This window comes from Genypterus blacodes, unplaced genomic scaffold (assembly GCF_046128005.1).
Source record: "Genypterus blacodes isolate CSIRO-AG114 ecotype Tasmania unplaced genomic scaffold, CSIRO-AGI_Gbla_v1 ptg000076l_1, whole genome shotgun sequence".
Classification (NCBI taxonomy): domain Eukaryota; kingdom Metazoa; phylum Chordata; class Actinopteri; order Ophidiiformes; family Ophidiidae; genus Genypterus; species Genypterus blacodes.
This window is the reverse complement of record NW_027466885.1, coordinates 5,731,837-5,759,809: the sequence shown is the minus strand read 5'-3', so window position 1 is coordinate 5,759,809 and position 27,973 is coordinate 5,731,837. Positions and strand designations below refer to the sequence as shown.

Below are 27,973 nucleotides of genomic sequence, written 5' to 3'. Positions count from 1 at the left end.
AAACACACACACACACACACACACACACACACACACACACACACACACACACACACACACACACACACACACATTAAAGCATGCAGGGCACAGAGCTGCTTTAAATAAATCTACAAGCTGCTTTTGGTTTTCATTATAAAGACTTTATTAAATTTCCATCATCTGACAATAAGTTAAGCAATGTAATTGGCTGAGGTTCAAAGTTCATCCACAACTCTCAGTGAAACACATCAGACATGGTGTCAGCTAAGCTAAGGAACGCTGCCAACCCTCCCCCCTCCCCCCTTCCAAAAAAAGGAAAGCAAACATTTCAAGTAAAACAATATTGAACTTCATCCTTACTTTTAATCTGGTGTGCAAAATTACAAAAATAGAGATTTTCCTTTAGTAGGAATGTACCAAATGTGGGATAATTTGATATTTATACTTGACTGTGTTAAAAAAAAAAGGTAGAAAGATTGTCTAAAGCAGAAGAGTGAAACGCCGATTAGCCCCAATAATAATCAAACGATGACTTATCATAGTAGAAACGCTTCAGTGACATTTGACCTGAAACACAAGTAGACAGACGAAAGCCACAGTGTGTGTGTGTGAGTGACAGCTGAGGTTGAAGCAACGTGCCTGCGAATCGACAATAAATCGTGAAATTTCTGCCTGAACGAGGTCGGGGACGTTGTATTTTCGCAGATGTTTGCTTACTGGGTCGATCGATCCGCTGAGCTTTTATTGTGGAGGGCGTAACCTTCATTTTTAATAATGCCAGGATCCATCAGGGTCCAATCAAAGGCCTGCCTGCAACTTCCTCTCTCTTCTCCTCTTAGACACCTGGTGAGCGAACGCCAGACGCCAGAAAAACATTTAGTCTAAAGCACATTTAGTCAAATCTATCACTAAAAATGGTAGAAATAATGACGAGTTTTACTGTGCTAGCTAACAGCGGATGGTGCATAAGCGGAGCCCTGTGATTGGCTACCGGACTGAACGGTGCCTTGCTCAATGGTGAACCTGCTTTTTTTGTAAGTGTGAACGACTTTTGCCACTTCCCTTCCCCCACACTACGCTCTGTTTAACAGAGAGCCCTTAAATGCAATCATCAATTGCTTTAAAAAAAAAAAGACAAAAAAAAACGCATCAGCAAAACGAGATGCGTTTAAGCGAACGAGACGAAAAATAAAGCAAAGCCTGGTGCAGCAACGCGTTTAATGTTCCCGACAAGGGTCAAGGGTCGATGAAGGACACTGCAATGTAGCGGGTGCCATTGGTTGTGGGCAGGCCCTCGTGCAGGTGAGTCAGGCGTCCCGGGTGCATGAAGCTCCAGCCTTTCCTGGGAGACTCTATGGAACAGTTATACCTGTGGAAGCGACAGCCTCCGCCCTGCAGGAGAGAGGGAGAAAGAGAGGAGAGGGGGAGAAAGAGAGAGAGAGACAAGGGTGTAAGGTGCACGTTAACGTGAAGAAGGAAAAAGCTCTGCAGAAAAGAGGCGGAGCTTGAATGAAAGTCCTCACCTGGAAGTCTGTGTCTTTTTCATTGAGGGCAACGTTGATGGTGAAGGTGGAGGAATCGTGGTGAGGCCTCAGGTACGATTGCCTCCCTGGTGTGTACTTCACCACAAAGTTCATCACTGCGTAAGCCTGCCGTTGCAAGCCAATCACAACGCAGTCAGCCTCACTCGTGCAACGTTCGGTCTAAGAATGTCACAAACGTGCAGGAACGAGACCTCGGACGTGTTTGCGTGTGTGTGACTCACCTTGGTGTAATAACCAGAGAAAACCTTTAGCGTGACGGGCGAGATGAACTCTCGTATGAAGTGCAGCCACTCCATATCGTAGCCAATCTGCTTCATGTGGATGTCGTCCGTCGGCACCGTCTCGTAGCCCCCAGAGATCCGCTTGTCCTGAGGAGAAGTAGACCAAATGGAGCTTTGGGCATGGGTGTGAATAACGGTGGAACATATTACCCAGTAGCCTCGGTGTGTGTGTGTGTGTGATGAGGTGTGTCTGTGGAACCGCAGGCCGTACTGTTGCCTGCCCGTGTGAGGCTTAATGACCCGTCCACCTCTGCCTCTCACACACATTCATTACCAATTTAAAAACGACCCGTGAAGAAGACATTATAAATATAAAACTCAAACCACAAAATCCCGTGGCCCCGAGAAACTTCTCCTTGATCTGACGCACAACTGTAATGGAAAAACTGAGAACCTAAAAGGGGACGTGCGCAGATTTCCATGCTCATATTGTAATTTAAGGATTTATTTTAAATTAAACACATTTTTAAAGCGTTGATGTGCGAAAACACCCACATGCACCCACTGCTGTGAGCGAGGATGTGCTCACTGAATGAAAACAGCCTGGTTCGGCCAATGACACACACTTATTATACCTTTCAACGCATTACATTACATTACATTACGGTCATTTAGCAGACGCTTTTATCTAAAGCGACTTACAGTAAGTGTGTTCAACAAAGGTAGATAAAAGAACTTCAGGTCACAAGAAATCGTAAGCGCATTTCCTTCCTAAACCAACAGCTAAGAGCATAACTAGAGCTAGAGTAGAAGTGCAATAAGTTAGGTACTATGATGAATGAGAAAAAAGGACAAATTAGAAATAAAAGAGAAAAAAGGACAAATTAGAAATAAAAGAGAAAAAAGGACAAATTAGAAATGAAAGATTAGAAAACAGCATCAGAAGAGCTAGGACAGAGTAGGTGATGTCCTAAGAGGGAGGATCCGGGTAGTGTTTCTTGAAGAGATGGGTCTTCAGCCTGCGGCGAAAGATGGGCAGCGACTCCCCTGTCCTGACATCAGTCGGGAGAGCATTCCACCACTGAGGTGCCAGAACAGAGAAAAGCCGTGACCGCATCGATCGCAAGCAGGGGCCGCTGAGCGCCGGGGCAGCCAGTCGCCTGAAGGCAGCAGAGTGAAGTGGTCGGCCGGGGGTGTAGGGCTTGACCATAGCCTGGAGGTATGAAGGAGCTGTTCCTTTCACTGCCCTGTAGGCTAGCACCAGAGTCTTAAACTGGATGCGAGCAGCTACGGGGAGCCAGTGTAGAGAACGGAGAAGGCAAGTTGTGCGGGAGAACTTGGGAAGGTTGAACACCAGACGAGCAGCAGCTTTCTGGACGAGCTCCCACAGAAAACCTTATGAGGGTGTTGTGTTCAGTGACCGTGGCACAACGGGACGCACCTCATGTTTGCCTCCGGACCACGAGCCAAAGTGCTCCATCTCCTCCACCAGCTCGTCGCAGAACCTCTCTGAGAAGACTGGAAACCAGAACACATCTGGACAGGGCTGCAGAAACACACACAAACACACACATTGTCACACAGTGACTATTGAGAGTAGACTTGGCTCACAATTAAATCCCAAATTTACTCATTGTTGAGAGTAAAACCAGATGGTAAAGTATCTGTGCTCAAACATTATGTCATTCTCTTCGTCTACTTCTCACACACACACAAACACACACACACACACACACACACACACACACACACACACACACACACACACACACGCATACCTCCTCCATGTTGTTCTCAGTGAAAATTCGTGTGTAGTTTTTGTGGATGTACTTCTCCCTCCAGTCCTGCAGCAGAAAGAATGCAGGATTAACGACCATTTCTCTGCCTGCTTGCTGACCTGCATACCACACACTGATAAGGAATCCGCCCCTCCCCCCACCTGCCAGGCCCCAACGTGCCCAGCAAAGCAGTCAATCTGAGCAATCTCTTATCACAATTAAGTCATTATTTCCCCACATCTGCCATCTTTCCATTTCGTCTTAGAATGGTTACAATCATATCTCACAGGCTCGTCACTCATCGGGCCTGTTCGGGAAAAATTCTGAATTATTAAATTTTGTTTAATAACGAGATGAGACAATGAGAGAGATTGTGTGAACTTACCATAGGGTTTTCAAATATCTGCCACAAGTCGCTGTTATAATGAGAAATGTTATAATTGGCTGCGGAAATAAGCCTCCCGAAGTCCTGACGGTTTGTTATGTACATGAAGAGTCCCTGCGGAAAAAAGTTCAGTCAGCTCTGCAAATGAAAGATTCAGCACAGATACACAACACATGCAGATCTGAATGTAAACACACTGTAAGCGAGATATGATCATGGTCAACTGCCTTCAATACGACATCGTTGGTTAGAAAAAAAAAACTGAGAAACTTCATGTGCACAGGGATGAGATTTAAGTGTGTTTAGACACACTGAAATCAGTTTAGGGAGGGAACCAACAGAGACACAAATGCCAGATAAATAATCCAGGATTATTTATGGATGGAGGAGGGGTGTGGACAGGACAGTGTAGGGAGGAGGGGGGGGGGGACAGAGGGGTGCTGGGCAGCAAATCCAGGAATGGTATTCCCTCTACAGTGAAGCACAGGGAGGCAAGGAGGGTCTGGCCTCACTATCAGACTAGGCTTTACACGGGATGATGATGATGAAGATGGTGATGAACTGGGACAATGTTGGGTCTTTAGCTCATGAATGCGGTCAATGATGGTGGTGCGATTGAGGCCAGATGGTGAGGAGCTTTGGTCAAGAGCCTAGTCTGAGGATCAGTCAGTGTGTTTGGGGGGGGGGGGGGGGGGGGGTTTGGATCTTTGGGGGGGTAAAGCATCAGGACAGGGGACTTGCATGTCAACTTCCTCTCTCTTCTCCTCTTAGAAATGGTTACCAAAAAAGTGTGTGTTCCTCTCGCTACGTTTTCCAAAAACCAAAAGTTCATTTCACCACAACAAACGGTCAACATCGATTCCCAAAGGGTCGCCCAGACGAAATGACGGAAAGTCACTCAGCAGCAATTTCAAAACCGGAATCGAATCAGAGGGCATTTCTTGACATACGCCAAAACAAAAGATGGAACAAAAGGTTGGGAGAGCTCCCTCGTACGAAACCCAATGGAAATGTATGTTTGCCAGAGAATTATAAGCAAAACAAATGGAAACCTTTGGGGGCCTGAGCATATGGAATGATTCCGGAGAGGGGGAGTCTTTTTCTCTGTGACTGGTCTAAAAACGAAGGAAAAGCATCATGTAAATAGTGTAACATAACTTCATCGATGCAGAGTTAAGACATATAGGTATAGTGTTTATGTCACACATAGATCAGAATGCACCTGCGTGGGAAACAAAGGAGCAAGATTCCCTCTGAAGCTGATGATTTCTTTGTTGGGGGGAGGGAGGGGAGGAGGTTATTATGGGATGGAGGAAAGCTTGCCAGGTGGGGGAGTGGGATTTTGGATCAGGCATGCCGGCGTGTTAGTGACGAGTTAACAGAGGAGACAAGTTTGAATGAGGTGCAGCAGCAGCAGCAGCAGCAAACGTTCTGTCAGCAAGCCGGAACGCCGCAGCTGGACGCTCCGGCCGAGCCAATATGGCAGTAGGTGCGATCCAGAGCTCTTAAATCGATCCCACGTGCCCTAATTTGGGTAAATTCCCTCCCGCTCCAATAGTGGGCGGGGCTAAGACGCATCAGTCATACCGACACTAACCGCACTTCCTTGTCTCGAGCTGTTTGTGATTAACTGGTATCCGAAACAGATTGTGTCCTTCAAAGGGGGGGGGGACAAGTCTGTCTCCTCATAGATTTCCGCTGAGGAAATCTCTTATTTCCTTCAGCAGTTATTCTTGTTTTTCTTTTGGGAAAACACGAGAGCCGATTTCAGGATGATCAAAATTAGAACATCAGAGTGCACCTAATGACATCTAGTGAGAGAAGGGTAAAGAATGATGGGACACGAGCAGAGCAAAGAACCTGAATGCACCACAGACGCTGTCATAAACAGAGGACGCTCATGCCTTCATGTATACTTGCCCGTTTTCCCTCTTTGGCCTCCACTGAACTGCAAACTTTTCCAGGTTAAAATACATCGCATTCTAGCTCTTAAACTAGCAGGTTGATTTTCTCGGGTACAATCATTTGAAATTGTCTTTATATTCATGCAGATGCGTCTTTTAAAAACACTAGACAATGTCAAAGTGCATAACGCCGAGACGGCCGTGGCGTCTCCTTCTTACCAGCTCCCGGGTTTTCCGACACAAAGCCATGTCGGGGTCCAGCTTCTCCAGGACGAAAGTGTTCCTCTCCTTCAGCTCGGTCCTCAGCACGTCGCCCCGGATGAGGTACGTGTGCGCCATGTACGGAATGTTCCACAGGCCACTGCAGAGACAACAGTCAGAGATAGAGGAACAAGGACGAGCGAGAAAATTAACATTCTTAGGTGAGCGGAGGCTTCCTGTCCAGTTATCAATCAAAATGCTTATTTTGTGTAGTTCATATTTGTTTTTGTATTTCAACACAATATTACTTTTGATTCATATTATTGGGGATTTACTCAGTTTAACAATTAGATTTAGAAAAAATATTCAATTTCAATGATTTTGGGAATTGAACCATTCCACTAAAGCTTCTATTGGACTTTTTATTATCCCAATTGGAAGAGGCCCTGCAGCTCTACACACACCCAGTCCATTGTTTTAGGTTCTGTGGATGAATCCCACCAAGGCTCAATTTAATACACACACCAGCCGTTTGTGCTCGAGCTGCCCTGCATGGAATGGCATCATTTTATAACACACACCTCTTTGTTCCACATCAGCATTGAAAAATGTGGCGGCGGGGAGCTTTCTGGTTGTTAACACTGACTAGAAAGATCTGCCACACACACGGGAGAAAGGCAGGGAACGGGAACACGCCGTCTCAGCTTCTATACTGTCGCACCGATGGAAATGCCCAGGTGAAACATCTCACTTACACTCGTTTCCTCTGCACGATGTCGACATAATCTTCAGATCGTGCGTAATAACCGTCCAAGCTCAAGGCTCCCCAGAAGTTGGACCAAAGCTTGCTGTGACGGGTGACGAGCGGGCCGATGATCTTCCTGTCGGGAGGGAAAGCGGGAGCAGAGTGGAAGAGAGTGTGAGTCTGTCACAGTAAATGAAACCAAATGACATTTCACATACAGACAAGAAGATCAAACCCTCTAATGGAACAACGAGATCGCCGCCAAGTGAGAAACGAATCGTCGGGGGAAGAGTAACACAAACCAGAGGCTTGATTTTTACACTGAATCTGCTGGATTTCTCTGAATTTAAAGGAGCGAGAGTGACGGCATGTTTCCATCGCTGCTCCGGAAGATTGGAAGGCACAGATGGATACAATCTCAGACGAATTCAGCTCAAAAAAACATTTCAATTATGAATGTTTATGTCTAGAGCGCGATATGACTTGCAAAGCAAATGAAAGTTCAAATCAAAAGTTTATGTCTTGAGTGCCAAGACTTACAACATACTTTTGATTCCCACCTCTGCTCATTCCTAAATGTTCCCTGAGCAAAGAATTCCCATGCAGTCTTTAAATATCCCAGGATGGTTTTCGGCCTCGCATGCCTCAAGCACATCACAAAACTTTTCCGCAGCCACACAGACGGGAAGTTTATAGGGACAATTACACAATCATGAGCTGTATAAATAAGTGGGAAAATGGTATGCGTGTTTGTTTTTTTGTTTTAATGCAAAGTGGCATTTCGGAGGTTGGTGTCCTTGCACCCGTTTCCATGCGCCCCGGAGCAAAAACAGGATGCCGGGGTCGCTTATTTTTAAGCTTCCATTCACTCCACTTTAAACCACAGGAACTTGAGCGTAAAGAAGAACCATCTCGGAGAATTGTAGACGTGGTTCCAGCGCATTGAAGTCTGCGATGTGTTTACCTGTTCTGCTCGATGAGGTTCTTCAGCGTCTGCGGGTTGGTCAGCATCACGTCCGAGTCGATGCTGTAGTAGTGGTCGCACGTGGCATCCGTACGGCAAAGATCCCTGATGTGCAGAAAAACAGGCAGGGGAGGGTGAGGGGGGATTATTCAATCCAAAAATGATTGGGGTCAATGAGGTACTTGGAAATAATTGCAGCAACAAGTTTACATACATCAGATCTTGGGCTTTCATTTTCAATTACAGACTTTGACTCACGCAGCGTGGAGTTAACCAAGATTAGAGGCTGCTAATAAACATTACGAGCCTCTATTATACGTCTGCTCTCACAGATTGACCTATCGTCATGACAACAGAACTGTTACGCAACACAGAGCGATGACAGGACGGGCCCACGCAGGAGCAATTTGGGGAGGAGGCGGAGGAGGTTGACTGTACCTGCGCGAGGGAATAAGCACTTAATCATCTGTGATTCGCGAGACACATATCAGATTAAGACCAGTTTATCATTTGGACTACAGTGGGAAAGCACTTTGTATTATGTCAGAAAGCAACAACGCAGCAACGCCGTAACTCGGGTTGAGTCTTAGATGTCAAAGACCCTAATGTGCTTCAAAAGATTTGAGATAAAACAACATGAGACAGGACTCAAACAATGTGGGAAGTTTTGTCCTTAGGAACCGTCTACTGTCTTTTCTACCCTTGGTCTCCGTCCCTGAGCTGTAATTGGCTCAAATATTGTGTGGCGGGTTGCGTCTCCATTGCGGGACAGCAGATCTTATCACACTAGGAACACAGACAGACCCGGAATAAGCACACATACATTCCCATATTCCTGGCCTCTCCTTGGCTCAGATTCTCCTCCGGTCCCACGACCTTGAAGCTGGCAAAAGTGTTCCGGTTCTCCTCCCAAAACCTCTGGATGTGCTTCTCATGGTAAACCTCCTGAGAAGAGAGCCAACGTTAGCCACATGAGACAGTAGTTGTGCATGGCAGGGAGTCCATCATCCAGCTGTGTGTGCTCACGTTGTTATGGACGAAGACTTTGAGTTTATCCTTGGGATAATCCAGGGTCAGCAGCCGGTTGAAGAATTCGGGCAGGAATGGTGTCGGCTGTTCGATAAACACGCCAACCAGCACATTTGGATATTCCTGTTTAGAGAAGGCAGACAGATAACTAGAAGGTCAAATAAACGATCTCCATTGATGGAAGATTGTTTAAAATCAATCATGGCTGTATTTGACTTTCAGACGCGAGCTAAATTCACATTTTCACATTTGCGCTGATTGAATTCATAAACAATGGGTAACTTGTAGTGGTTTCGCCTGTGTCTGCTTCGATGTCACTTTGCTGTCGTTGATTTGGTCCAGATTGTCCGACAGAACGAATGGGGACATAACTGTTATGCTTTTGGACAGAATTGTAATTGCAAAATGATGTGCCACGTTGTTCGAGGAAAAGGAGGACAGACGGAGAATCGAGAGACCAGAGACTATTTCCCATGACAATCCAGCTCCAGCCCACACAGCTCAGTCTGGTCTGCTGATCCTCTCTGACCAGTTCACTGTAAAGGTCTGGGCCAGGGATGAAACCAGAGACGGACCGAACCGTCTAATTTGTCGGTTCCGCAGGACTGTTTCTGGGCAAAATGGGAGTAAGTCTCGCCAATGTGCTCTCGAATGGGAGGGGCACGAAAACAACAAATATGAGCTCTTAACTCAATTTCATTTGTAAGACCTATTTACACACACACTCGGCTAGGGAAAAAGCTTGGTACTCGGTCAGCTTGCAGTGACCTGAGTTTGGCAGAGACGTGGACGCAGTGTGATCAGTGTTTTCCAAAAGATCCAATCCGTCAGAACCCACATACACGAGGTGGCACAGCAAATAACCGATCGTCTTAGCTTTAATGCCCCTTAAGCCTCCACAATTACTTCAAAAGCCTTAAAAGTGTTACTGCCTTTACTTTGAAAGGTCATTGTGACAGAGGCAACTAAAACAGCTCAAGAACATTTTTTTATGGATACAGCATTACAGTCACTGCGGGGACATGGAAAGAGAAACGGGAGACGTGCAGCGTTCTCTGTGCAGCTCAATGTTATTTGACATTTTCAGCTGTGAGGCAACAGATTCAGTCAGATATTAAATGAAGCAAGATCGTGTGTTTCCCTCAGTCCTCTGGTACAGTTGGGTAACAGACGTATTTTTGACAGACACAACCACACAGAGGCATTTCCTACTTTCTGCCACTCCTGACGGCCATGCATACGTTTGCCAGCCTTGGCTGAACTCTGTGACAAATTTTCAGAGAAACCACGAGAACGTTCTATTGTGGACAAACCCCAGGCTGAGGCGCCCGCTAAAAGGCAGTGACACCCCTTTAAATGAAGCCTTCTGAAAACCCAACAAGCCACAGCGGCACAGTGCTTCCTCTTCCCCCAGTACTTTCCCTGGCACTCACGAGGGTCCACAAGGACCAGCGGGTGTGTGTGCAGCACTAACAACCTGGCTTATCTCATCCTACGGTGAAAACAGATGAGCTTGGCTCCGCTCCTGCTGTCTGGACACTGCCGTTGCTGGATGGATGGGTCCTGCTGGAGGACTGGACATTGATGCATGTTCCCTTCTGTTCAAAAGGAGGAGGCTGAAAAGAGGCTTCCAAAGGAAGCATTTAAAAAACACGAAAAAGGGAGAGCAGGGCACATCCATACTCTAAGTATTCAAACTCTCGTTTGTTATGCTGGTACCCAAGTGCAAAGCCACTCATTATTTATACGCAGTTATCCATTGTTTCGTGTTTGGCTTGACTTGAATTATGTAGAGGTCACAAATATGGTGTAACTGAATCACATACACTGTAAACACTTCTCCTCCCTTTTCTTCACTCTGCTGACTGTGGAAAACACACAGCAGCTTTTCAAAAGCTTTGTTGCCCTCTGGGGTGGAAGCACAACAAAAAACCTGGATGTAGTTATTGTTCTTTATTAGTATTATTAGAGTTTTGATGGCCAAACCTTTAAATGCTCATTCATAAGACCTTAGCAAATACGCAAATCTTTCAAACAGTAGTCAGGCAGCCCTAATGGGCAGAGACAGCTTGACGGGAGGGACTTACTTTTAACTGAGACAGGTCCACAGTGCCCTCATCACAGTGGCTACAGCCATGCTCATAGTTCCAAGCATTGGGGACATAGTTGGCCAAGTAGTTGAGGTACATCTGTAAGGCAAACAAATTAGAGTAGGTGAATGTGTGAAGTTAACATTTGCACAAAGAACGTGTCTCATCCTCTGCACGGCTGCAGGGGAGCTACGCTTTGAACATTATCTGGATATGTGGATTGGAATGTCGTCTCCTGGAAGCTGACTGCAGACATTTAATCCTCTGATTTATAATAGGAGCGAGCAACAGCCAGACAGAACCACGTGAAGGTCAGACTGAAGCTCACCGGGCTGTAACTGTCTCCCTCACCCACAACTGAGTGTGATTATTCCAAGTGTGAAGAGCCTGGGAACGTCTCCTCTCCAGTGTGCTGCCGTTTGTGTCTGTCATTACAGGCCTTAAACTGTGACTGTATTTATATATGAACTGTCAGCAGATCAGTATGGACAGATCACTGGAAAATCAAAAATGAATTCTCAGAACTGAAGCGAGGCAGCTCAGATGGCCGAAACCGCCGAGGAGCGTCGCTAGGAGACGGATTCTGTAATCTGCCATCTACAGCCTCCCCTCCAGATGTCGAGCCCTGTGGGAGGAATGACTCAATGCTCGTGGGTTTGGTCCCTCACCAAGGAGGACCAGAAACGGCCGCTAATGGCGAGAACTGAGATGAGGAGCTCGGGGCGGGGGAGGAGACTCTGGAGGATGATTACAGGGTCATTCAGCCCCTCACTCTAGCAGAGAGAAAATGGCAGACGCATCCTGATGCGGCCAGAACTCACTCCTTCCTCTGCCGAATAATGAGCTGGCATGGGAGCTTTCACTGGCAGAGGCATCAGGAGCAGCAGTGTCCGTTTCTATATTTCTAGCTGTGTGAGGATTTAGACACTGGAATGCTCGATTCGCTCCAGTGATAAATGTTGCTTGGACACAAACAGCGTTCAAGAATTCCTATCTGAGCACGATGAACTCACAGCCGTCTGTACCGTAACTGCGCCGTTTCAGAGGTAATTTCAGGAGATCTATACCATATGCTCCGAGCCATAGCTTCTTACTCACTTTGGTCTTTCCGTTGCCATGGACGACCACTGGCAGAGCGTCGTACACTGTGTTTCTGACTCTCACTTGCCCTGTTCCAAACTTCAGAAGCACTTCGTCTGCCAAAAGCGGAACATGAGACATTTCAGGCCAGGTTATGAAAATCATCTTTCCACATGGAGCTGGGATGGTTTTTAACTTAAAGGGTCAACTGCCAAAACTGTAAACATGCACTATTTCTTTGATCACTGCAAAATGAGTTAATTAATCCACAAGGTTTACATGCAAATGTGAGTTTGAGACAACTAGTTTGTACACATTTGACCTAATTTGATCCAGATGAGCAATAAATGGGATGAATTATTTGGATTTTCTGTGATTTCTCACCGACAGCCCCATTCAGGTTCTGGAAAATCTGGCACCGGTGGTCCAAACTCATATTTAGGGTGTCCTGGGAAACATGAAACCAGAGTTGAGATCATTTTTACAGCTGAACTTTCAGACTACATGTAGGGATCGAGAGAGTACTCACGCGCTGCAACGGATCCAGGTAGATTTTAGTGTAGAAGAGCTGATCATCATCATTGTCGTGGAGGTTCCACTGCGCAACCACTCGATTCACGTATGGGGCGTAGCCGATAATACCTGCCCGTTAAACACATTTCAAGTCGTAATATTAGTATTAGTATAGGGTGAGAGAAACGCTTTTACAAGGTCGCACACAGTCGAGCACAATGTCGGTGTCCATTACATCTGCTGGCAAATATGCTCCTCGGCCTCAAGACTCTCAAGGAACCATGAATTTGTTATTTCTGGCACCAATCCCAAGCAGAGGGAGCATTTAGTTCCCGCAGCCTGCAGTGTAACAGACGTAAAGGAGGAAAGTACAATCGGTTATGAATGAACTTCTGGTACTTTCAAACAGCGAGATCTGCTCCAGTCTCCATACTCAAGGGCACCGACCACAGCAGGAGATTGCAGGGTTCGGCTGTGTTGTTGCCCTGTGCTGTTATCTGGGCACAATCACGGAAGAAAAACCTTCAGACAGAGTGACTTGAGGTAAACCAAAGGGGAGATAATAAACGTGGCAGTAGTCAAATTGAGAAATCGTGACATTTGATGCAAATCCTTTTCACCACCATCTTTCCTGGCAGTTCACCCGCAAAATTATGGTTGGGCCTACGGTTTTAATCACCATCCCACACGCTGCTATAGCTGGAAAAGCACAGCATGCACAGGGAGAGCATGCAACACGAAGCAATAAAAGTAGCTGTCATGGTGTTTGTAACCTCCAGGTATCAACTCAACCATCAGGCAGCAGCTCACAATCACCAAAAAACAGGGACTACAATTTGTACGCATTATGAGCAAAAAAGATGCATCTCCAATTATAATTTTGAGGCAATTCCAGTGATCTTTGTCATGACCCTTTGTGAACACTTCTTCTACACTCAATAAGCAAACAACACACACTTTCAGCAACTTTTAGGCCCTGTGGTATTCGCAGGAAGCAGGATACATGCAGAGCACAGATGGCTCAGATGGAAGCGTCCCCATGTGACCCACTACCCTTTTCAAATAGTTGCATTTAGCTTGTTTTTGCAAAAAGTGAAAGATCTCCAAGAACGATCACAGTGTTTGTCTCGTCCCTACACATCACTCACTCTAATTTCCACAACGGTGCTGTATTGGAAGCACATGTGAGCAATGGGACCATATTGATGAGATTAAAGACTGCTCCAAGTTAATATTTCCTAATACGACTTCCCAGATAAGCACCTGGAATTCGTGAGAGTTTTGCATCTTTGAGGGCTGAGCTGAGCGCTGCAGTCCCCCCCACCCCACCACCCCTCCCTACTGTGGTTTACAGGCCGTTTGCTGCAGCCTGGTTCCTAGCTTTATCTGCTCAAGTAAACACGCACATAAAACTCTCCTGTATCTAGCCTGTATTTGTGAAACACTGGCCTCTCTGTGACACAGAGCTGCAGGAGCAGATGTCCTAACACACAAGGCTCACTTGGGCGGTAGCCGTAGAAACACAAACAAAACCTGTAATTTTATACAAACTGTGGCACATTGAGGGCCAAAACAAATCCACATGTACATGTCAATGGCAATGAGCGCTATAAACAGTCTCTGATCAGACAGAAGGCCCGGCTCCATTATGGGAGGTCAGGCCAGACTGATGACCACAGTGGAAAGTAGCAATCCAGACTGGACTGGCACAACTCTTCTGATGGTTTGGATTATGCATGACAACATGCAATGTCTATCCAGTTTACACACACACTCGCACACACTATTTCCTCTAGAACTGTTTAGCAGAGAGGGAGAGAGGGAGAGAGAGAGAGTCAAACGTTCACATGAATGGTCTTCTGTCACCTCCCGTTCTTGGACAGGAAATACCACGATGACTCCACCAAGAGCCGGTTTACAGAGAAAGAACATACTTCCATTTTAGAGCAAGAGATAATAATAAACGTCCTGCGGTTTCATGTTTAAAAAAAAAATAAAACAACATTTCTTCACGCCATTTCTTTCAACCGCAAACGTGGAGGATGCACTTCAGCTTCACCCTCACAGAAGTCCACACACGGCCTGTAAATCTTCAACCTGTGAACTGACAAGGTTATAAATAAGCTTGAGGGGAAAGTGAAATGCGCGAGTGCCTGAAGACTGGAGCAAACACTCAAACTAAGTATTCCATCCCATACGAAACGTAAACCCCGCCATCCTTTCCATCAAGTTGGCCCCAGACCAGATGTCCCCCCCCGCCCGCCCCCCTCCCTCGCCACATCCTCCAGCTGCTCCTGGGTGATCCCAGGACGCCCACGCCATATGGGATATATAATGTAACACCCACATAATGATACATAATGTGCACCCAATAACCGTCACGCTAACAAACAATAATCAGCTCAAGTGGTTTCAGCGTTTCAGGTGATAGTTAGAATGCAGATGTTGAGTGCGGTGGGTTAGGGGTTAATCTCAGGGTTGGGGTTAGAATAACACCAGGGTAGCGTTGGTGTAACCCTAATCCTACCCTGGGGTCAGAGTCGGGTGAAGGCACCATACGAGGTAGAACTCTTGGGCTGCAGGACGTCACGTGAGGACGGAGACGTACTGATTCAGGCTTTGTCTTTTCTAATTCTGATACCTGCCTGGTTGTCTTCATCTTCTTGGGACGAGTTGTTCTTTAAATATCTCGTCCTATGTCCTTTGACTAACACTAAGGCCCTAGAATTGTAGTTCTTGAGCGTATACAACCCTGAGAGATGGAAAACAGGGAGTACCGTGGGTCTCCAGCAGCAGGATTAAATCAGGAATCAGGTGACCAAAGACCAAAAACTTTAAAGGGACCCACCTCCTGAGTTGAGGTAGCGCTTGCCACTGCGGACTACCGGGTACTTGTCAGCTAGTCTCTTATCGGGCCATATCAGTCCCTCGGCGGCGAAGAGCACTTTGTGATTGGCTTGCTGGAACTTCCTGAGAATCTCCTCGGGCCCCCCAGCGAAGATAAGATCGTAGCTGAAAATGAAGGAGGGAAGATGTAACATGACAGATCCATATCGTATCCTTTCTCTCGCACTCTCTCTTCTCTTTTTCCTCATTTCACCCTTCGGGGGGCAGAAACTGTGCAGACCCTTCACTTACAGCTGTAAGTCTGTATCTCATATCAGACACGTTCAGCCTGCAGCTTGTTCTTACTGAGATATGCAGATACAACTTAGCGTAAACATCGAACATTCTTTACCGGCGAGCGAGTGAGGGAGTGTCTGTAGGGGCGAGCGAGGGGATGTCTGTAGGGGCGAGCGTCCCGTCCCTGGATTGTACGCTGAGAGGAATTCCGCTTTGCCAGACGTTGATGCAAAAACACACAAACAACTTGATGTGTGTACGAGATGAGAGATGTAAGACAGACAGACAAACCTGTCACCTACACGCCTACACACACATGCTGACTAAGCACATTCAAAGATTGCCTAAAGAGCAAATGTCCTTTCTGCTCATTTTACTTTACTGGGATGTGAAATAACAGTAGTAAGTCAGTTTATCGGTCATTTCTTATTTCCTCCTGAAATACTCCTGAGTAATATTGACGCTAAACATACTTTCATCGAAGCTGGAGGAATTTTAACAAAATAAATCCTCAACAGCTGATTCGATGTCGTTTTTCATTATCATCATCATCATTTGAGCAGCAGTTGGCCCTCGCTCCTCAGCTGGCCATGCCATTAGAGGAAGGGAAGTGTACAGTAGGTGAGGAAGGCTGCAGTGCTGAATCTACATCTGGCTGACACATGTTCAACCAAGCGTCTCCTCCATAAACCATCCATCACATTTACCGGTACGGCGTGACCCAAAGCTATACGGTCATGGAGAAAACATTCTGGACATTGTTTGAAAAAGTCATATCAAATAAGTTAAAGACCAAACTTTAACTCTGAAAATGAGTCTGTGACTTTGAACTTCCTGCAGCCTTTTGGGCAGCACAAGACAGAAGCTCTGAGGGCATTGAACATAAGACCCTCTATGCGGCGTGATAACATCAGAGTTGTATCATTAAGGAGTTTCAAACGCATTTCAATTGCTGAAAATTCTCTGTGAAGTGCAGATTGTGCAGAAATGTATCGCACCACCATTATTTCCTTCAAGGAAAGGAAATTATATTAAAATTACCCGACACATTTCAAGGGCGTTGGCGCGTTTGCACGGTGATTATATCGGCACGGGAGGCATCATCATCCTCTGCTCTGTTTGAGGACCTGCGACGCCAGGCTGTTATTACTCCAAACTGCTCGTATTAACCCAGCGTTACTTTCCATCGGCGTTGGAAAGTCATAACTCAGCTCACCTGCATTTGAGACACGCAGCGCTCTGCTCACACATCCGGAAAAAAGCTCTCTAATAATGCCTTTGCTGGCTGAGAAGACGTTTCTGTCAGGCTGTAATTGTGAAAATTGTTTTAATTCCTAATTCGTGAATCGACACAGCAATTAAATACAATTTTACTTCCCTTTCTCTGTTTGGAATAAAAGCTCAAGTCAGGTCGCAGCTCCATTAAACTTAACGAGTGTTTGGGTGGCAGCAGGCGTCAACAAAGGGCTCAGTGAAAACAAACACATGAGCCGTGACAGAGGGAATGACTGCAAATATCAATTCAGAAAAGAGGGACAAAAAACATTCCGGGGCCTGAACTGTTACCGGGGTAACAACATACCTGTCCACCGAGAGGACCACCAGATCCTCTTGATCGGCCAGACTTGCCATGGCCTCCTTCAGTAGTCTGACCTTTTGTCCTCCACCGATTGAATGGCCGACGTCGCCTCCCCGCCACGCCTCGCCCATTCCCAACACCTTCAACAACACATGATGGACAAGCAGCATTAGGTTGCAGTTATTCAGTTTATTAAAAGCAACTCAGCTAGTGTGTGAAGTTCTTTGTGGGTTCCCACAATGCACTTGCACCCTTACTGTGTCATAAATCAATGATATGATGCAGTTTGTTTAAATGTTTGTCTTTTCTTCATTGTTCTTTTCTCTGCAACGGATGATTGAAAGCCTCTTCTGCTCCCATGTGATCTGCAGTTCGACACCGACATAACCACACACCCCCTAGCGGCTCCTTGGCTCGTGTGTTACTCATTGTTTGCCATTAGTGTCTCTTTAATCTGGCTGAGCAGGGGTGAGGGTACAACAAGCCCAAAGGGACAACAGAACCCAGCAACAAATAACAGGAAACTAAACTAAACCCAATATAGACTCTCACTCTGACACCAGTTTGGCTCACAGCTCGACCACAGTGACTGTCAAAGATATTCCGCTGAGAATGTGTGTGTGTGTGTGTGTGTGTGTGTGTGTGTGTGTGTGTGTGTGTGTGTGTGTGTGTTTTGTGTGTGTGTTTTTGTGTGAAGAAGCACGAATGAGGGGGGAGGACGTGTCTGCAAGTGTGTGTGGGAGGACAATCAACAGCGCCATGCAACAACAGGGGAAATGTGGACACAAGATGATTGTCCTTTCTTTGTTTCCTTTGATTGGCCTAGTCAGACTGGGATAGTGTATGTGTGTGTGTGTGTGTGTGTGTGTGTGTTCAAAGACAATCTGGCCACTGTGTGTGTGTGTGTGGAATGTTTAGCTTGGCCACCACTGTACATTGTCTAACATTACTCACCTTCACAGTGTAGTTGTAATAGTCTGCAGATTGCATGAAGCGGTGGAAGCCATCTGTCTCCTCTGTGGCCACAGTGAGGACAAGCAGGTTCTCTGAAAGATCAAGAAAAGAGTTTGATTGCATCCAATCGCATATTGCTGGCAACTAGTCAAGTACATTCCTCCTGTAGTTGACATTGTGCATATGGAGCTTTTTAAAGGTATATCCTGGCTTGGTTTCCGTTTTAAGATCGCCACAAAAACTATCCAAATTTGGTCAACCAAGTTCCGTGTAAACCTCAAACCTAAGTCAACAATCTGCTAACCATTTGGCTTAGCAGCCTAACCGTAAATCTAAACGACTCATTCTACGGCACAAACCTTCACAATTTCATAGAAAAACAGAAACGTATATTTATCCCCAGACTTCATGTCACTTGCGCCGGGTTCGAGGAGTTCCCTCAGATCTCCAGGACGTTTCCGCTGACCAGAGAGGGAAGAACTCCCAGGGGGGTTTGACCGAGTGGAAGTTAACACCACGACCTCAAGGAGAACATTTGGCGAAACTGAAAGTCGGCCTCCTCGATTAGAGAGGCGGCGACATCCTGGAGACAGAAACACGCCGGATCCGGAGCGGCTTTATCAAAGTCTGCTTCAAGTGGTTTCCTGCCTCCAACAAGTTTCTCAACAAGTAAAAAACAGACAAAGCCGCAAAGCTGTTGACGTTTTAATATGGATTTATTAGCACAATTTGAACAAGACTGTTTTTATGGATGAATGCTTTCTATTAAACACACGGCACCATGTTCCACTGAAGCCCATCAAAAAACTATTTATTTGATACTGGCGAGTGCAATAGCAGAAGCATGAGTGTGTTTATATCTGGCTCTTAGTATGGCTTTGATAAGATGACCTCAGTGCCTGTTCAGACACTTGGGAACGTTCCTCGGCTCCCCAATAAAGGACACAGGAGTCATTTTGGTCCTATGAATACAGTTACTAGCTCAGTCTCTGGCTCCTTCACCAGGCTGCAGTGCAAGATGATGGGTCAGATGGAAGCCCCCCCTTTGCCCAAAACAAGGAGTCAAGACTTTTCAGGAAGACAGGAAAACTCCACACACACACACACACACACACACAAATAAACAGAGTCCAAGTTGTTCCAGGCAGACTCTAGTGTTGTGTTCATTGGCATTGACTTGCAGTGCTGAGAAAAGAGTCAAAGGTCAACATAATTGGAGATTGAGAAATCCTTGGGAAAAGCAGGGGAATACACTATCGGAGTTATCACCCCTCCAACTCCCTTCCCACCCGCTTGTCCACACAAACCATATTGCGTTACATCCCGCCGGCCTCTATTTCCTGTCACGCCGACTTCAGCCATTCTCTCATCCCAGTCTAGCCGGTGGCCCCCGTCATCGCTATAATGGCTCTTCCAGCGCTGCTGCCGGGACACGTTTTATCATTCCCCCATCCGTCTGTCTGTAAACGCCCGTAACCTAACAGACGACGGATCGCTACGGGGTCTGGGAAGCGAGGGGCAGGTTTGCTCTGTGGAGGTGCTTACTTGTTCTTGTTCTCGTTGGTGCGTGGGCGTTTAGGACAATGTCAGACAAGGAGGGGGAGGATGATGATGATGCTTCTCACATCTGGGTTACACATTTTGCATTGAGCGCTGTAAAATAACACATTCAACAGTAATAGAGAGTCGTTTACAAGATTTCCTTCCTATCACAGAGGCGGAGTTGGGGTTAGGCAGTTACTGACTGTGAGCGGTGATGATGATGATGAAGGATCTTTTCGCCTTTAACAGCAGCAAATCTGAGATTATATTCCCCGTATTTACTCAGAACTCACACGATGCCTAATCCAGCCCCTTTCTTACAGAAGATTCTGTGACGTTTCTTGTAAGACGATACTGCATCTGTGCACCGAGGTCTACCGAGAAAAAATGTTACGTTCTACTATGATTGTGGCCAACACATGGTTTTCATTTTTGTTTTCAAAAAATGTGAATTCAGCAGTAAGCGGGCGAGTTTGCACTTTAGGGAGACACCTGCTCCGCTCAGGTCGCATTCTGAAACGTGTTCGGCACATTCTTGTCCTTCAGCTGGTGATGGCAGGGACACGTTCTCCCATCAGCAAACAAAGATTTACGACCCCAACCAATTAACCGTCCCCGCCTTCTGACCTGACCTTAAGGAGAAACACACTTTGTCGTAAACACACACACACTCAGAGGCCACAGGAGCACATCCAAACAAGCCAGTTCCCACTTAAATACACCCCAGGGAAACAAATCATCTCTAATTTACAAAGAGATGAGACAGACACTTTTATATGTCGTACATTACCAGAGCGACTGGAAGATTTAAACAAGTTGCTTCTATTGCTTCTCCTGCCGGGGGGAAAACCAGTCTCTTGAGTCTTTGGAGCAGCAGAATTATGCTGGCCTGCGTGAGATCCAACGCTGGAAACTTTGGCTGAGCATCTTGACATCGTCTCCAGATACAACACAGATTTACAGTTTGTCTATCATGAGCTCTCTCCAGTTTACTTTAACGTGCTTTAGCGCTAACGTCCTTACGGGGTCAATGTGCGAGACATAGTTCGACCAGCTGCCTTGGTGAGGAAGCTTTTTAATACAAATAGATCGCTAACATGAAAAGTGTCACGGAGGTTCAATCGATTCCTGCATTTTTAAAAAGGTTTTTATCCTGCTAACCTTCAATACTCAGATGTCAGAGCTTCTGACTAGCACTTGAACACATCCCAGAAGCCTTTTCAGGACACAAAATCCATATTTGTCCATGTGAAGGAGTAAGACGTGCACATGGACGGATTCCAGCACTCTCCGAGTATACATGAGGCTGATGGAGGATGTTTGTGTGCACGCATGAATCAATCACATAATCTAGTCACTTGGAGGAAAATTGAATCTAATGCATTTAGGACAAAGACAATCGAAGTTTAAAAAGTGCACATAAACACACTGACAGGACCTGTATGGCGACACTGCAGGGACTCACAGCTCATTCTTATCCAGCCAAAACCACACACAAATGATTTTCCGATTCCCCACAATATTTGGAACGTTGCACATGTCCCGCAGGCCAATCTGGAGATTTGCCCTCATTATGCATCATTAAACCGTAATGTGTAGTTTTCTGGTCATTGAAGTTGACTTTGCAGAGTATTTTATCTAAAATGTAAGAAAAATACAAACACGTGAAGTCAGTGGAGTCTCACACAGTCTGAAACTGTGAATCCAGAGCTAATTTGTTGTAACGTGGAGGCTCAGGGAGGAGGCCACATGGCAGCGTTCAGGGGAGGTTGCTAGACAGCCTTGATTTCGGCGGGCGAGAGACTGGTCAGAGTAAACAGTTTGTTCGCCTTGACAGCTCTGTACCAAGCCCACAGAGGAGAGGAATGCAAGCTCAGACTGTGAGTCCTCTCCAAGAAAGGCATGGACACACAGCACTCTCTCTCTCCCTGTCTCTAAGTGTGTGTGTGTGTACCACATGGGGCACAGTCTAGGTAAACTTTCACACTTTGTCGAGCAGAAGCCCTGACTCACCAGATGAAGTAAGCTTTTCTTGCTAAACGGAAAGACGCCTCATGTATCGTTCTTCTTCTCCTATTTTGGTTATTCCAGCAAATTGACACTGACTACACAAACAAGCTCAATTTAATTTGTATCTGACGTTAATCCTTAAATGGAACAAGAAAAGGCCAGGATTAATGTCACATTCGTACTCCAGTCTGGTGAATTATATTCATCCATCCACTAGATGTCAGGCCCCAAACATTCAAACAACTTTTTACAATAGCCTAAACAAAGATGGTGACAACTGACGATTCCACGGTAGCTATACTGATGTTTCTGACATGCTCCACCAGCTTCTCCTCCAAACTCTCAGCCATTTCTCTTGCTTCTATACATACTGCATATTTGCCATCACTTCAACAGTCTGCACAGTCAGCATGAGGAACTGTATAATCCAGGCATATATGAAGTGTAGACAAAGCATGAATACAACAACATCAAAACTGATTCAGAGTTTCATTCTGTTCCTCGCCTAATGATGTATTGGTTGTAGCAGAGGGACTCAGGGATATTAAGTCACGAGCGCGAACACTAAGAAATGATTCTAAACGTGTTATGTTAAACAAACTCGGCGAGGCGTTCCAGCACTTTCTAATGAATGAGCCTTCATCCTCCCCTTTTTCCACAATTTCAAATAACACTGTGCTGTGACAGCTTGTTCAGCTGAAACAGCTCGGCGCATAACTCAGAGGAACGACTGAAACGTAACGCTGTGAAAACATTTCAAAGCCCAGCTCGCGTAATGAGAAAAAATTAGTAGGACACCTTAATTTGCCAAAGCGCATTTTTGTGCACTTTCCTGCAAGTTTGGCCAAGACGGTAAAAAGGCAGAAATGGAGGTAACATGTTCCCGAAGGCTCCAAATCAAACAGTGTGGCAGAGTTTTTTAAAGGTATTACCTCAGCAGACACACATGAAACATGGACAGAATAAGTCAGTGTTTGAGCCAGGCACACCCAAGCTCTCATTTCCTTATAATGAACAAGCTACAAGCTGGCGTAGGAACAGGCACATCAGTGTGTGAATACCTGTGTTCTGTTAAGGCTACAATCACACGGATTTATCATTTATTAAGATCTGAGTTGAACTTAAGACGCTGGAGAAGCTTCAGATTGATGGTGAACTTCATTCCTGGACGAAGTTTTGATAATTTCTTCATGAATTCTGATCCGAGCATTTAGCGATCAAAGTCAAAGATGTTGCAGTTATTTATTCAGCACAATCTCCAACTTGCTTATGCCAAAGATTTCTCTGCCCGACTCAACACACATCTGCCAGTGAGGGATTCTAACCCAGCTTTATGGAAACTCTTTTTCTGGCTGAGCAAAGAGTTGAAGCTAAATCCATTTATTATTATGGGAGGGTGAACGTGTGAGGGGCGGCGTCCAGTGAGCAGGCTGGGTGCTGCTTGAACGTAGATGGTCTTTACAGCACACAGAGGCTTTGGCACCTCTGGGAGTCGATGCAGCTGATGTGCATTAACACATAAGAACTACAGCCACAAACCAGCTCTAGCTCCAGCCCTGCCCCTCCCCCATGTGTTTGTACCTTATTAAAAACTAAAATAGTCCCATTCAAGCGTGAGAACAGCGACAGAAATCTGGCTCACATCTGGAACCAGGAGATGTGACAACCAGAACAAGAGGGGAGGATTAAGAAGACTGCTACTGTGTACTGTCTCATTAACTAAAACACTGCTCCACTAAAATCATCTTAAAGAGAAAAGACTTCTTCTGAATATCTTCTTTGAATACAATATCCAGTTTGAGTATGAGTCTGAATGTCTGTGTTGAATTTGAGGGTCACACCTACAGAAACGGCCCTGGAGCGCCACACACACCTCGTTAGAAACACACACAAAGTGTTTTGGTCTGTGGGTGTTTCCAGCTCAGGCTAGAACTTCTTGATTTTCTTTGGGCCCGAGGGTACCATTTCATTTTCAGGCCCTCTTCCACATATTGGACTCACAGGCACCAGGGGGCGGGGCTATTGCGCCGGTTTATCGCATAATGGTAACAAACTCCTGTCTGTCCGATCCAGGAGACGCCGTGTTTCAGCTGGTGTAGTCAAAGCGTATTCTGAAGTCAGCTGGACACACTTTGTTCCTGTGTAGAGGGAAAGAGCCTTAAAAACACCCTGTTTTCACTCAGTGTGCAGGGGGTCAATTTGTTGTTTTTTCTTGCACATTTAAGCATTGTAAAGGTTTTAGAACAAACCCTAAAATATCCTGTTACACCCTCGAATGACTTACACAGCTGTCCATTGATTTTTATTCCACAGACATTCATACAAGCCGACAGCACAGAGACTCACACACACACACACACACAAAGATCACCACCACCCAACACTTTCCCAGCTTGAACTTGCATCAGAATTTTAATCTAACCACAAGCAGCTTGGGCTCAACAGTAACACGATGTCCCTGGACGAGCAGATCTTCGTCTTTAGCTCACAAACGTAATCGTCGTTACCTGGAAGACTGATCCATGCGTTCCTACTTAAACCTCAGCGACCCGATGTCAAGGCTGAATACAGCAGACTAGCAAATCGGTCACTTGCAGACAGTTAGTCACACATGCTTTAATCCGTCCCAGACTAAAATAGAGTTTATTTCCAAACGATGCCTCAAAGGCTAGATGATTTATAAAACACACCAGCTCCGTAACACACCAGTCATGTAGTGACATCCGCAGGAACAGGCTGTGTTTTCAATTACACGTGTCAAAACCACAGTCACTTCGAGTTTATATGGCATCATGTCACCGGCGCAGGCTGGGAAAAACTTGTCATAAAAGTCCTTTTAAATCATCGGCACCTTATTTATTTTACCATACAGAGGAACAATAACCATGGAGGAAAAAGATGGGAAATTCTGTGTTTGATGGGGTAATGATTAAAAGAAGGATAATCATTTCCTCTTTAGCTTTAAATTGACAACTGTTGACAGGAACATCAATGATTCACCAGAACTGGGAGGTTAAAATGTGTTACGAAGCTATTTTTCCCTTCAGTTCGGTGAATAAATCTCTACTTTCATACTAAAATATGTCAGAAAGTGAAATGAAAAGAGTATTTTAATCCCTAGCCACAAACCACCACCTTGAATGTGTCTTAGTTGTCTAGCAGGAAGCGACTTTGAAGATGCAGTGAGAAGGTAAAGTGAAGCCCCTGAAGGGTTTGGTGCCGGCACGCCTCCTTCATTTTAACAGGCTTCAATGATTACAAAGGAGGAGCTAAAATTATGGGCTCATTAAAAATAATAATCTCTCAAATGGAATACCTACTTGTCTGTCAGAGTGTCAAGGGCTAAAAACAATTACTTAAACGTTAAATATCCTTTATTTGTTACGCTACAAGCGATATACGTACACCAGCACCTCCTACTGGTCGGTCAGGGAGCCTGCATGGAGGAAGGCAGGATCTTTGCTTCCTTGGACATTGCAAGACAGGGCCCTTGACTTATTTTGTCAAGAACTAAGACATTGAACAAGTTCAATTTAAGGTAGATCCACATATTGATGCAGATCTGGCAGATTAATGCTTGATGGAAACTTGCACCTTGACTGACGGGATGTTGAATCTGTAAACGGAGGTCCTGAAGTGTCACATCTAAAGCAGGGGGCGACCGGTGACTGGTGGCTCTGCAGGACGGGAACAGACAGGTTGTTATCTTATCTACTCCACCACTGGCAGAACTCAGAGAGTGAGAGAGAGAGAGCGGTGGCACCAAATCAATCTGGCTGTCATATGTGACAACGTACCACAACCTGATTACAGGTTCCGTCTGCCAACTGGGTTTGTCAGCGCATGAGACTAGAATTACACATAACAGACTGAACCATTGCGCAGTATGGCAGTATAGCAAGCGCGGACGTGTGAGGTGGAGTTTCCTTTTCCTTTCTCTTCGCAGTGTAAGGTTCCCATCACTCTTAACCGTCCCGTTTATCACAAAGTTTTACCAAACATTTACCAAGAGATAAGCAGCAAATGTTATTCCAGGAGGCATATTTATGTGACGTTCTCCATGAGAGATTAAAGAAACTAAATAAACACACAGAGGGAGAATCGCTCACTTGTTTGTTTAGGGTGGTGGTTGTTTACATTTGTAATGTCTGCACCCATCTGCTTCCCCACACAGCCTCTGATGGGCTGAAATCGATACACAGTGCGGTTTTTGATTCTCTTCTGTTTTACTCATCAGTTTGATATCCAAGTGCACTATGATGACAGATTTTGAACCAAAAATGTCCCAAAAAAGGCAAGTTTTGCAGACACTTTGGATCATTGGCCGTACGAATCAACAGCTTCTTTATTGATCAGAAACAAACGCCATCGTGTTTCAAGGTCTTTCATACATTCCAAGTGTTGAGTTTACGAGTTTCAAAGGCTTTTACAGTCTTTCCAGCCAATATATAAAATGTTCTATCTATGTATTCTGTGGTACATCCAGTGGGCCCAGCTGTGGGAAACACACACTGGAGCTGCAGTAGTCCACAAGTGTGAGTCTGGGTGGAGCTCCCAGCTGCGGGTCAACTGCCCCCCTCTCTCTCTTTATATAGGTTATTTGTTTGAGATTCAAATCCATTATAATTCCTCGGGGGGTATCATCTCTCAAACATTTCACTTTTCCTGATTCTATAATGAACATTAAAGGTAAATGAACGCCTTGCTCTTCCCGGCTCATCCATCCATCCATGTGCAAACACTTTCCCTCTTTATGTGGCTGATGGTGGAGACCAGAACCTTTGTTGTCCCGCAGAGACCAAAGGCTCCTGGTGACTTCCTGTCCTGGTAGCAGACTGCCTCACCCAGCAAAAACTACCAAATCCTGGGTGGGTTCTCCACCCAAAGTGAAAGCCTCCAGTAGCCTAATTATGACCCCGACACATGAGTCCACTTATGGAGCGTCTGCAGCTCTTTACAAGTCGCCCCCTGACTGAGAGGGGGGCTGTGTGTGTGTTACTCAAATGAGCTTTATAGTAATTGAAAGCAATTTAGCCACATAGACATGTTAAATCCGGATGGATTTTCGAACAAGTCAATAAAGTTTTGGCACATGTGGGGAGATGTAAATGTAAGTGTTTGCATGTATGTACTGTGTGTTGTGTGTAACAGCTGAGGGAGCAGGTCCCACTTGGCTCTGCTCCATGTGCAGCACAGTCACAGCAGGTTTACAGCTGATCCTCCTGCTCAGGCACATAACAGCCTCCTTATTACCAACTCATATGAACAACATTATTATAGGAGGTAAAACAGGTCCAGCACAGGTATTTATATTCCTGCTGCAACTTATATTCATTTCATTCAAGTTCTGCAAATGCAAAGTATGTAAATAGGCAGAAATTATCTAATTCTGCCTCTTGATGCTGTTTTTAACACTTTCACAACCTGATTCTCTCCTGTTGTGCACATTTCTTTTTCATAATTTGTTTTTCTCAGGGCAAATCTTCCAAGTCTCATTAAAATGATGTGCATGCAATGTAACATAATCAACCTGAAGCGTTTTGCTTGACAGTTTTGACATGAGAGCTGCCTGCAGACAGCGTGAAATTAACGCCAGGTTGTGAGAAACCGCAGTTGATTCTTTCTTGTCAAACACTATGTTGTAATTTTACGCACCGACACATGTTTGCACTAAACACACTCACACACATGTATACACATAAACACACACACACACGTGAGGATAAATGCTGGAGCTGCCTAATTACATTTATGGAAAATCGTGAATTCTTGTTGGGTGGAAAAATTAGGAATTTGGGTGAGAACACAAAGGATCCACCGGGGGAAAGTGGGATTCTTACCTTTAGGGATCGGCGCAGGGGTTCGGCTGTTTTCAGTAGAAGACAGAGCAAAAGCAACATTCATCCAGCAGGACAACACAAAGCCAAAGTTGAGGTACTCCATAGCCGTCATGGGGCGCGTCTAACCCGGACAAGAGCGCAGGCTGGCGGGGTGACTGAGCTCCCGGTGCTCGGGATCGCTCAGGAATCTGCTGGAGGGTCTCGGACTCTCGCGATAATAAAATAATAGAGTGAGTCCAAACGCGGAGCCCCCGAGATGGAGATCAGGTCGCAGGGGCGCAGAGTGAGACAGATGTGTCCTCCACCGGCTCAGGGACTCGTATAAGTAGAGTCATTGGGGGGGACACGGGGCCGGGAGCGGGGGGCGGGATCCAGTAATTACAGCTACAGCCACTAGATCCCCGCTGAGGTCGCAGCCCATGGAGAGACAATGGAGACAGGGACAGACAGAGACAGAGACAGAGAGGGAAAGTCTTGAAAGTGAGAGTG

The 27,973-nt window shown here is 45.7% G+C and overlaps 1 protein-coding gene across 3 annotated transcripts; it reads right to left on the bottom strand.

Moving 5' to 3' along the window:
- Positions 1–321: 321 nt before the first annotated feature.
- Positions 322–27,973, bottom strand: plod2 (procollagen-lysine, 2-oxoglutarate 5-dioxygenase 2). Of its 3 annotated transcripts, none has more exons than XM_076158184.1 (20): positions 27,485–27,973; positions 18,093–18,184; positions 17,142–17,278; positions 15,285–15,448; positions 12,453–12,565; positions 12,308–12,371; positions 11,942–12,039; positions 10,841–10,942; positions 8,751–8,876; positions 8,548–8,669; positions 7,725–7,829; positions 6,771–6,896; positions 6,034–6,175; positions 4,963–5,025; positions 3,911–4,024; positions 3,526–3,591; positions 3,189–3,293; positions 1,748–1,894; positions 1,506–1,631; positions 322–1,374 (listed from the first exon to the last, which is right to left on the bottom strand). In XM_076158184.1, the coding sequence occupies exons 1-20, from the start codon at positions 27,594–27,596 to the stop codon at positions 1,219–1,221; spliced, it is 2,280 nt and encodes a 759-aa protein (XP_076014299.1). In that variant the 5' UTR covers positions 27,597–27,973; the 3' UTR covers positions 322–1,218. The 3 variants fall into 3 exon arrangements, with proteins under 3 accessions (XP_076014299.1, XP_076014301.1, XP_076014300.1); XM_076158186.1 differs by lacking the exon at positions 27,485–27,973 and adding an exon at positions 18,452–18,623; XM_076158185.1 differs by lacking the exon at positions 4,963–5,025.